Below are 12,385 nucleotides of genomic sequence, written 5' to 3' on the forward strand. Positions count from 1 at the left end.
TACATTACATGCATAGTGTGGGGCATATGCATTAACCTCCGCTTCTGCTCATCCTTCTCCCAAGTGGCCCAAAGCTCAAGCTTTGAACCTTTTCAAACTTTTAAATTTTTTTGCACATCTACACTACTCAAGCTTCAGTTTAAAACAAAAATGAGCAAAATCGGTCTGGTAGAGCTCACGTAATAAGCCTTACATTACCGTATTCTTATATAAGATACCCAGATAGAATATGGATATCAGACTAGCACAAAACAGAAGTAGAACTAATGAAAGGTCTATGCATGACTTTCTCTCTTTTTTTTTTTTAACTCAACACCTCATGATCCAGCCTTTCACTCTGAATGCACCAAACACAACACAAAACTGGCATGGTTACCAAGTGGCAGCCTTGGTGAATACCATAGCCTTGAATATCCTACAGTTACAACAAAATAACGCTCAAATGAAGGACCAAAGTGATGGAAAGTTCCCACAGTTAGCTTTGCTCAACTCACAACTTCCAAAAACAAGGCCACCTCTTTCAAGACTCGGAAAATATAGAGTTCAAATTCTGAACAACCGTTTATGCAAATGACTCGAAAAAAGTAATGGATGTATTAGATCTAGCTTTCCTGATGTTGATGTTAAGAAGTCTAAATCCATATCTCAGACAATTTCCATTTGGCAATCTTATCTCTGAACTTAAGATGTCTAGGTTGGGCTCCTTATACTGAAAATAAAGAGAGCCCAATTAATGCAATGGAGCACACTTTTATTGCAACAGAAACTTGTCTCCATCACATATTTAGCATTTCTGTTTAGGGCATTGCTACAACAGCCTTTTCCATCCTGCTACTAAGAATTTATTTCAACTGAATGGTAGTCTTAACTGTTTCAGAAGCTGGCCTGGAGCAGGAAATTTGAATGATGCCACAATTTCCAAATTAAGCTTCATATGAGGAAACTAGGCTGTGAGGGTTTGTTTCATATTGCTGCCTATCATCTATCATCAAGCGAACCTCAATGTCTTAAAAGTTCACCTGAAATTCTCTTGAAATTCTACTTGGCACATTTTGTTTGAGGCAGTGATGGCATTTAACATTTCTACTGATCATCTGTGGAGTATTATCAGTGATTTATCACACTTGTGTTGTATTCCCACCCACCATGGATTATTTCCTATTTGGTTCTGTCTCGCTCTGTGGGCTTTTTGTCAATTTGGGCAGGAAAGGTTCACCTTGGAGACAGGGGAAAGTGGATTGATTAACACTGATAATTATTATAGTTTTCCCAGTATTACCTATATACTAAGATAATAAAAGCAATACAAATGTCACAGAATTCTTAATTCCAGGAACCATGGACAAAAGAACATAGAAAAAGTAAGTTTAGAAACATAAAATCTTTTTCACTCAAAATATATCAATTCAGAATAAAATGCAGCACAAACAGAAATGTCAGTCTCTTCCAAGGGGGGTTCCTTTCATTTAAGGGGCACAACCTAGCAGAGTGTTGTAATCAATGGACTTGGCCATGCTGAACTATGGGGAATAGGTTGAGGACTTGCTTTAAGACTAGATTGGGGAGCCACCTTCCATGAGACCCACATCTTGGAAAATTTCCAGAACCAACAAGTAACTAACTACTTTCAAACCCAGCCTAGGTGATCTCTCCTCTGTTAGTATTAACAATTGGTATTTAAAACGTATTTTTGTTTCTTATCTGCTCAGCCCTGGAATTTTCATGGCATAACTCCCACTACAAGGTACTCCCACTTCAAATATATATATGTCAAGCTTCCATATTTATTTTTCAACATGTCTGAGACTCTGCAATTTCAGGTTATATAACTTATATGCCTACCATGTCACATATAGCTATGTGGTTTTCTGAGTAGTTTTAACCCAGTGACTAAAATCCATAGTTGCTTGAATGTTTAAGATGCAACTCTTTCAAGACAGTTAAAGATAAACTGCATGCACTAAACATGCAGCAATACATGCAACATGAGTAACTGAACAATGTTTCTTCTTTCTGTAATTGCCCAGATTGACAATTGCTTATGTAGTTTAGCTATAATCCACTGCAGAGATACAGAGCAGTTTCGAACAGGGCTCTGCAAGCGCTTCTGGAGGCAAGCCCCCAAACGAACAGAAACACGTGCAGATCGGAACCAGCAGGGCTGGCCACTCACGGAAGAGCCCTATTGGATACTGCCCACAAGCTTTAAAAATGTAGAGTGTTCTCTGTTAGGATCTTCATCTTACAATCCACACAGAAGTATGATTACGACAGATGAATATCCTTAACATCCATTCCATTACAAAATCAGTGGACGTGGCCTCCACCATCACACTGTGCCGTAGCATAATTGTGATCATGCAGTTTGATCCATTATTTCTCATGCTTATTTTCAAGATCAGCTCATTCTCTTGCCTGTAAAATGTATGGGCTGGAAACACTCCACAACATCTCTGATGCTCTTAGCATTAAATATTCAAAAGCATCATCTCGATCCCCGCCTTGAAAACCCAGCACAGTCCTTTCTGGCACTGAGCATGTAGGACTACCAAAATACTGTTGATAGCTCTGTAAACAATCACTGCTGATGCAACCTTGCATCAAGATGTTAGACAAGTCACTCCTGTCTTTTCCGGGGGGGGGGGGGGAAGAGAGACATGCATATCTTTAGATGTAACAGCTTCTTTATCACTGTACCAGCCATGCCCCCAAAACAGCCCTCTTGGTTTGTTATTTCCATATAAAGAAACCACCTTATACTAGGGACAGATTCACCTGGCCAGCCTGAGTCTAGCTGGATGCTTTTTTCTTTCAGTCTGGATAATACTGCACCTGTGTTAAATGAAAGAGTCCTCCAATTTATTTATTTATTGCATTTATATCCCACCTTTTTTCCTCCTTGAGGAACCCAATGTGGTGTACATAATCCTCCATTTTATCCTCACAACAACAACCCTGTGAGGTAGGTTGGGCTGAGAGTCTGTCACTGGCCCAAAGTCACCCAGTGAGCTTCCATGGCCGAGTGGGGACTAGAACCCGGATCTCCCGACTCCCAGTCCAACACTCTAGCCACTACACCACACTGGCTTACCATAAGGACACGTGTCATGACAAGTCACTGCTTGGTTACCTAATGTGGTGATATGTTCAGGCAACATGCAAAGCTATTTGTAGTCAATTATTTTGATGACCTCGTTTGCCATTCCCACCATGCAATCCAGGTATGTGGGGGTGAATAAAGTCCAACCACATGTAGATTAGTAATTTGAATCGGCCCAATGCCATCATCTTGACTGGCAACAAGTTTCTGCAGCAGTTCCTATACGCTGTTTTGGACAGAAAGCTTTCCCCACCCCAGAGATGTCAAATGCCTTAACTGGTAAATACCAGGATCAATCTTCAGAAGCCTCTGTAGGGTGAAAGCACACTCACTGTATCCTGCATCTGTAACCAAGGCTGTGTGCATTCCACTCAAGACCAAATGTTTGGAATTGGGTGCATTTTCCCCCTTAAAAACAGAACATCTCTATATGTTATGAAAAAGAGACTTGAAAATGTGTGCATGATGCCTGCTGAGATTTTACAAGCTTAAGATGGGGGATGTGGGAGATAATTTCCTATAGGCAGCATTTTAGTGCCCTGTGCAGCATTCCTATCCCTCCGCGCGCACACCCACAGCAAAAGGAAAATGCAATATAAGCAAATATATGTACTTAATTTGCTTAATGTATGAATTTAGCACAGAATTTGAGTTACCTTGGTGCATTTTTCCTTCTTAGAGCTATTTGTAAACTATAAGGGAGATGTTCACATTGCAGCTTTCAAGTGCCCAGACTATAGGGCTAGATACAGGGAAAGAACATACTTATTGTTCCCCATCGTCCAAAATAATTATATCGCACTCGTCCATTACCGAAATCTCTTAATCCAGGTCAGTGAGTTACATAATCTGACTGATACTATTAGATGAGATCAGCAAAACCACAGTTTTTCAATCCTGATAAACTCTGGGTTTAGTAGATTAGCTATGTTAGCTTGGAGCTTCACACACAGCTGCATGAGTGCAAAATAGTGCAGTGCCTATAAAAGTTGACAGGACAGTAAGCCCTGGCCAACAGCAGCAAGCTTCGGGATCCTTTCAGTCATACCTAACTGAGGCTCTTCAGTGCTATTTTAAAGAGAATACCAACTTATTTTCTTCTGTTAGATGCTGAGAATGCCAGGTACCGCAGAGCAGATCAGGTCCCCGAGACAGGGAGGGAAGAGGTGGCATGTAAAAGAGAACTGAGAATTACAGGCAAGAGAAAACACACACTGATCTCTCACAGGATGCTTTTGAATTATCCTGGGTGTCTTACCTGAACACATCTATAATGGAAAGGCACGGTACTCCCAATCCTGAAACCTCCGATTTGACAAGAGTGAAGCAAATCTTATGAGTAGGGATGGCAGAGAATTCCGCCACGGATTCCAGTGAGGCTGGATTCTTTAGAATCCGGCCCCCCAGAATCCATGGCAGAACGGCCTCCTGCCCCCCTGCCCGCCCGCGGAATCGTCCCGGGATGGCACTTACCTGGGGCGGATGTGGCGGCGGCGGCTGGTCTCCTGGCCGGCCGCAGCAGGGCTGCTGCCGCTGCCATTGCCATCCTTGGACCATGATAAGCTATGTAAGAATTTACATAGCCTATCACGGCTAACCTCAAAAAAAAAAAAAACACACCCCGCAGCGTACGCAAATGGTGGCGGCTACAGCAGCTGCCATTTGTGTTCCCTATTTTTTGCCGATTTATCTTACTCAAATATTTACATAAGATAAAACAGCGGAAAAAAAGGGGAACGCAAATAGCGTAGTGGACAACCGGAAATCCGGCTGCGGATGGCCCTGGCCAGCTGCTCCTTGGCCTGGCCGCGCAGCAGAGCTGGCCATCGAGGATTACGGGGGGGGAGGACCAGATCGCCTCCCCCCGGTCGAGGATTCCGGAGGGAGGGATGGAGCAAAGGTAAGTGATTTTCGTACATCCCTACTTATGAGCAAACTTTCTGGAATGGTGTGTTGTAGAATTAAGAAGCCTATTAACTATGCACACTGTAACTACTCTGTGCTGACTATGAGATAACTTTCTCTATTTTAAGAGGCTCCTCTACCATTAACAAAGAAAAATACATTCCAGCACACATTCTGCAAATTTCCATTTGAATGCAAAAAGTAACATATTTCTATTATTGTAAGCTATTACTCTAGATCAGAGAGTTGTGTGATCTGGCTGTTACTGTTAAATGGGATCAACAAAACCAGGTTTCTGTAGTCTTGATAAATGCTAGGCTATTAGCTAAGCCATATCAGTTTGCTCAAGGGTAGGCAAGCTTTGGGGCCTGTGGGTACATTTGGAAATTTGGGAAACTGTCCTGGGCACAGCTATAAAATGGCTGCTGTGGGTGGGCATGGCTAGTCACAAAGGACAGGTAAGCTGCCCAGAGATATTTATGGGAAATTAAGATAGCATCATGAAGAGGGTCCCATGTCACTTTGAAGCAATCCCAGCTGCCAGGGAAAAAATATAAAAATATTTCTAAAATAAAAACTGGGAGGAATAGGGTGTCTTGGTGGGCACCAAGGAAGGTGCCTGGGGGTACACTGGTGCTGACAGGCACTGCATTGCCTAACCCTGAGTTAGCCAGTACAAAGTTAGCTTATACAGAATTGCATGAGTGAGTGAAGAAAACCACAGAGACTGGGTAAATCTATTAGGTGGCAGCATGCACCTGCTGGCAACGCAGGCTCCAGGATCACCTCAGCCACCCTGAGACTCTCCAGGACCAGAGACACAGGCACAGTTTTCACTCCCATTTTTGCCATCGTGAAGTCCGCCCCAAAGTGCCTCCCTTATGCACATGACCTTACACGGTGAACCTTTTGTCTGACTGATCTCACTCCGTTTCTTTCCCACACACATACACAGTCAGATATGAAATTTGCCATGTTCTTTAGAACAGGAGTGGGGAATGTGCAGCTCTCTGGATGTTGTTGGCCTTCAGTCCTGGCAAGCATAGCCAAGTGTGAGGGGTGATGCGAGCTGCAGTCCAGCACCCTCTGGAAGGCCACACATTCCCCCATCCCTGCTTTGGAACTTCAGCTTTAGATGGATCTCCAGGCTGTGGTTAGGTCTCACACCTCACCACCTGGGGTCCATTAAAACAGAATAATCATCAGGAGGTGTAGGAAGCACTTTGCAACCGTAGGACAAACATGCAGCAAGCTTGTTTCCTGCATATACGTGAGTGTTTGCAATCACAGGAATCATAAAGTGCAAAATGGAGGTGTCTACTTATAAAAGGTACTCATGCATCAATGAAATCAGAACTTGCCTCCCCCTCCCCTCCCCTCCCCTCCCCTGTATAAATAAATTTACAAGGGGAAATGTTTGCATGTAAGCATGGGGTCGGAGAACAATGGACATGGCAAGAGGTCATAGGGAAAGGTGAAACCAAAAGATGACACTGAAGGTCCTGTTTCCTATCCTCGTTCTTTCATTATCTTCCATCTGCCATTCAGCTGCCACAAGTACTTATGCATTCAGTTCTGCCACAACCAGCTCTTAAAGAGTACAATGTGGTATCCAAAGCAAGAATCCTATGCAACATTCAAAGAGAAGGGGCTAGGTAGTCTTCTTATTAAACCAAGCATTAGAATACTATAATCAACAAGGCATCCCACAGAAGATTAAGGAAGCAAGAAACCAAGATTTAAGGGCTGTGTACAAGGAAGTACTCTTTTGTCCTTCCTAACCCTTGCAGTTCAACAGAACTGTAAAATGCCAGTGTGGGGAAGCTGTCCAGTAATTAGGTCCTGCAGGAACTGGAGATGTGAGAATAAGTACACCTCTGCCTAGGGATGTACGGACTGTTTAAAATCCACTCCATCTGTGTTTCATGGATTGTCAGGCACCTTTTGCTCCATCATCCGTTCACAGACAGATTCAATCATTTTTCATCTTGTGGAAAAATACGCAAATAATTCCGTAAGAGGGTGTGCAACAATTTACATAATTTAACGTTGTAAGTAACATTTAGCATATTGTCCCCCATTCCATTCAACTTTTCCCTGCATATATTTACCAGTCTCAGCAGAAACTTGCATATTTTCCTATGAATAAATATGTGTAAATTTCAGGAAAGTAAAAAAAAATTAAAAAATCCAAAAGTCCACAGACTTTGCATGACCTGAGGTCAGTCTGCAGTGGATTCCACAGGTCAGATTCTTCAAAATCCAAGCTCAATTTAGTCCATCTCAAATTTCTCCAGCATCCCTACCTCTGCCAAAACGTTTGTGCCTTTCAGATCCACAGTTCTCAATGTATAAATGATGGGGTTCTAAGAGAGCATGGGAGGCTTTGGGAGGCATGAAGACAGACTTTGGTTGGGTGGGAGGGACAGGACAGAGGGGGAACAAAAGAGGTCATTACAAGAATGATGCCTCCATTAAATCATTTGGAAAAGGTGACATTCTCTGAAGCTCCACATTCAAATAGGACAAAGGGAGATGGAGATCCTCACCTAATCCTGCCTCCTCTCACTCATGTACTCTGTGCTTCTCCATTCTTATAGCCTTATCTCCTTCCCCTCATCATTGCCTGAAACATAGCCTTCCATCAAGCAGAACCTATCAACACCTAGGCCCACCTGTTGCCCATTGTTCCCCTGCATAGCCTGCACCAGACTTCCATGAAGCAGTAAAACAGCATATTCTGTCACTTGGCAAAGACCCCATGTGCAATGAATTTAATGGTCTGGCCAGAAATAGTAGGAAGAAAGCAGAGAGAGAGAGAGAGAGAGAACAAGCAGTCCTTACGGATAGGGAATGAGGAGGAAAGAAGCTGTGATGGCTGGTGAGGAGGAGGAGGAGGAGGAGATTAGCCACTTGAGAGGAGCAAGCATTTCTCCTCCTGCTCTGGTTCTCAAGTCCCAATGTAGGCATGAAGGGATCCATTGGCAAAGCTAGTTGCCAACTAGGGATTTAAATTATTTGTAAAAACCCACAGAACATTACTTTGTGGTTAGAGAAAATATACTTGCAGCCACACCCTTGCACTGAGTTTTTCTATTGTAATTGAAATGGATTGCTTTTGTGTCTTCACTTTGTCCCAGTTCTAACATTGAGAAGACATGAGTTGCTCTGATATTACTTCTGAAAAGATACATAATGGCTAAATCTGAGATCAAAAACAAGGTGCAAAGTTTTCCAGAAGTGCCTGTTATCAGAACACTTACACTATGTACATATATCCAATGTCATTTCTTTCATCTTGAGAGATTTCAGCTGCCGCCCATATACAAAGGTCTCCCAGCCCAGAGCACACAACACTCTAAGCAACCAAACAGATGGTATGCATTCACTGGCTGGGAGAGTGAATGCAACTCCACTGGCTCTCAGTAGAAGCATATGTATGCATCCCCAGCAGAGGACCTGGATATACAACATGAATTCCTTGAAATAGACAAATGCTGAGACTAATACAGAAAAAGACTATATCAAGGAGAACCTTGGATTACTAAAGATCTGAGGTTCTCTGCACATGACACATCAGCTTTAGCCATAGCAAAAGAAGAAAGTTGGCTTTGCCAGAGTAGTCCTATGGCCCTTAATTTAAGCAATTGTACCTTACTGCAGAAAAGCTCAATACAGAATATAAAGAATTTCAAATATAAAGAAATGGAATTAAAAAGTCTGCAAACGGGTTATCCTATTCATAATGGCTCAGAAAATTAATTCCATCTAGCGATCTGATGCAGGCGGGGGGGAGGGGGGTTCCCTCAGTAGCCAGCAACCTCAGAAGACCAATTGCAGAAAGGGTACTGATGTAAGAACCAAGGAAACAAGTTCTGCCACAAAAAGTGCCTGGGATACATCCCAGGGGGGCGGGGAAGCCATGGAAAGCCACCGAGCGCATGATTATCTGGAGGGTTAGTGAGTGAACAACCGACCCATAGTGGCTTATTCTCAGGGTGGCTTAGCATAACATGTGAACTTGCCCAATGTCATGATTGTATCCCTAGGAGCCCTCTGTCTGGAAGTACCCTCATTCTGAGGCACCACAGCTAAAAAGTTATGCTTTTAATTTTTCATTTTTGCACATGCTTAATGAAGTGTGTGGTGATTAGAGTGTCAGACTAGGAGTGGGGAGACCCAACTTCAAATCCCCACTCAGCCATGAACCTCACTGTGTAGGATGGCCAGATGCAAAAGAGGTCAGGACTACTGCACTTTTAATAATTGTATAGAAGAGGGAGTCCCCTATTCCATCTCCACAACCATTGAAGGTGCAGAAGCCCTGTCTTCTTTTGCATCTGGTCAACCTATCCATGGGTGATCTCGGGCCAATCACTATCTCTCAGCCTGCCCTACCTGAGTGAGTTGAGAGGATAAAACGGGAAGCTTGGGAGTGATTAACCATGCACACTGCCCTAAAAGAAAGAAAGAACTCTCACTGTCAAAGAACATTTACTTGAGTAATGCACAAGACTTTGTGGTATGTGGAAATAGTTGCAGATGGAAGGCTTCTAGTGCTAATAAGAAAAAGGCGTTGTGCAGCTACTGTGCCATTTCCTCCTTAACAAATTTCTTTTCTGCTAAGAAAAAAGACAGAAGCAGTTGTGGAAAATCACAGGAGGGCCGCAAACTGAACCCAATGAGGCAGGTCAACTTCACAATATTATTCTTTTTGTTACATTTATAACCTGCCTTTCCTCCAAGGAGCCCAAGGAGGCATACATGATCCTCTGCCTCTCCATTTTATCCTCACAACAATCCTGTGAGGTAGGTTAGGCTGAGAGTCAGTGACTGGCCCAAAGTCACCCAGTGGGCTTCATGGCTGAGTGGGGACTGGAACCCAGATCTCCCAGATCCCAGTCCAACACTCTAACCACTACACTACACGGGCTCTGAATAAGCCTCATGTGTGAACATCCTCAGGGTAATATCGCCTACCCCTCCTAACTGCTTTTTAGAAGGGTGTTTGTTTGTTTTTTTACAACTGTAAAGCATCAAAATCAGGCATACCCTGTCCTGTAGCCAAAGGGGTCCTACACTGTCATGTACCTAAAGGTTTGCTGTTTTTAATACTTTTTAGGGCAGATCACACTACCTTTACAGAAAAAAACAAGATTAGCCCAGTTCTTTCTCAGATCAGAGAAACAAACAGCAGAGCATTTAAAAACCTGCCCACTTCAATGTGTTCCTTTCTACTTTTGCTCCATGACTGGAAGAAAAATCATTAGTTCTTCAATTTATTTTTTAACAGGCACTTTCCAGTCCGGTTCTGCAGACTTAAAAAGCAACATTAATTCACAAGGGAGAAAAAGAAGATTACGTTTCAGTGATCATTAGTATAACAGAGCAGTGAAACTCCACCCAACTGCCTCCAGAGCGGTCTGTGGGGGCAACTAATGCATGGTGTCTCCCCCACCTCCATCATCCCATGACTGAGCCAAATGCATATGCATGCATCTAATTGATGAATACACGTTGAAGAGAATGAGCTAAAGGCATAATGGAAAGAGAGCCTCTTTCCTCATGAAGGTTTTTTTTTCCAGATGCACCTTTAAGTTTGTACACAACTCACCTGCCACAAAAATAAAGGCAATAGTAGCAAGCGTCAGGGACGAGCCACTGCTGATCATGCTGATGAGCAGCTTGAACAGAGGAAACAGCAGCAATAAGGCCCAGAAAAGCCAATTCAAGAGCGTCCATGGCCGCCGGGGTGGCACTATTGGAGTGCTCGGGTATGCTCCTGTCCTGTAGTATTCCTCTTGGAAGGAGTCCTGATTGGGGCAAAAAGGAGAAACACAAGACATCAAGGAGCAGAAGGTACACCCACCCACAGACACACATCTCCCCACCAGTCTCTCGCTATGCATAGCAAAATCCTTGTGTTCCATTAGTAACCATTTTTTCCACCTCACCACTCTCTCTCCTAACTTGGCCCAGAAACCCAAGAATGGATAAACGCAAGGGGAGAGAAACACACGTGTAACCTAAGTTTTGTAACAGCAAAATAGCTGGGTTGGGCTTACTGGTGATAATAAATATATACAATCTAATCTAATGATAAAGTGTTTTTATCTGTGTAGTTTAAAAGCATCTCTCTAAACAATAAAAGATAATACAATATTGTTGTGCTGAAAAAACCTAACCATACCAAAAATAACCAATACCAAATGGACCAAATGCGTTTCGACATACAGTCTTCCTCAGTGGTCTAGTACAATGAGGACATCGTCTAGTATATAAAAGGTATGCCAAAGAACGAACACACGTATGTATGCAACCACAATGTATACAACAGATTCCTCACAATTGCTAACATTAGACACTGCGGTAGTTAAATCAAATTATAAGTCTTGCCAAACTTCCTCTAGTACGTGTACCGGCCAAGGCATGTGCATGTTTTGATAGTAAGTAAACTGCATGGGGGCCAAAGGCTCCACTATAAACAACTATTTCTGAGGTCGGCAAGAAACTGCAGTAGTCATACAGATGGTTACCCAATGAAACAATAGGGCAGCTCTGAATGCTGCCCAAACGGGGGCCTTCAAGCTATCCACCTAAGCTTTGTATTCCCCAGTAGATCCTACTGCCCAAAGAGAAGAAATACAGTGCAGTTTTAAATTCTGCTGCCTATTTGGCCATGGGAACGGCTACAGCAAGAAATTAAAGCAAAGCACCAGCTATGTGTGGAGTTCTCTCCTTTCATGCATATATTCAACCTTCAAATTCCTGCCTGGTCCTACAGGAAGCGCTCTCTCTCTCTCTCTCTCTCTCTCTCTCTCTCTCTCTCTCTCTGCTGTGTCTCTGGGTGTGGAGAAATATCACAGAGAAAACAAACTTCCTAAACACGTTATTTCCTACTCTTAGGTTGTCAGGCTCTGACTTACCAACTCTGCAGTTTTAATATGTCCTAATCTCTAAGATAATTAAACCAAAAGCAAGGAATGTTTCTGATCTTGGTATAGAATTTTGTATCAACAGCACAGTTGGAGTGTCTTGAATTGCTATTGCCAAAGAATAAATATGTAGTGTGGAAAGGCTGGTGTATTAATAGCATTACCCAATAAACTGATTACATAAATTCATCCCAGTTTTAAAAATGTGAATGAATGAATGAATGACAATCAGACTTCACTTGTGTCCCGTAAAATGAATTCTGGTGTCAGAAACAATTTATGCACACTTTAGCTAATTTATGTACCTATATTTATGTTCATGGCATGCATTAATGTTTAAATTTGAATGTATGTTGTACACTTACACCTTACCTTGTACAAAAGTCAATTCACTTAACTCCACATCTGCTTTTGTCTTTTATCTTGTGAGCTGAGATGCTTCCTC

At 42.7% G+C, this 12,385-nt stretch overlaps 1 protein-coding gene across 2 annotated transcripts in view; it reads right to left on the reverse strand.

Moving 5' to 3' along the window:
- The window catches only part of AGPAT4 (1-acylglycerol-3-phosphate O-acyltransferase 4), an 86,230-nt gene that overhangs the window by 9,604 nt on the left and 64,241 nt on the right, over nucleotides 1-12,385 (reverse strand). For both annotated transcript variants that reach the window (XM_084827976.1, XM_084827977.1), the window contains one exon: nucleotides 10,620-10,818. In XM_084827976.1, coding sequence (XP_084684102.1) covers nucleotides 10,620-10,818 — 199 coding nt within the window. The remainder of the gene's footprint in view (nucleotides 1-10,619; nucleotides 10,819-12,385) is intronic.

The sequence above is a fragment of the Heloderma suspectum genome, chromosome 1 (genome assembly GCF_057233095.1).
Source record: "Heloderma suspectum isolate Gila_16-S chromosome 1, 16-S_ref, whole genome shotgun sequence".
NCBI lineage: Eukaryota > Metazoa > Chordata > Lepidosauria > Squamata > Helodermatidae > Heloderma > Heloderma suspectum.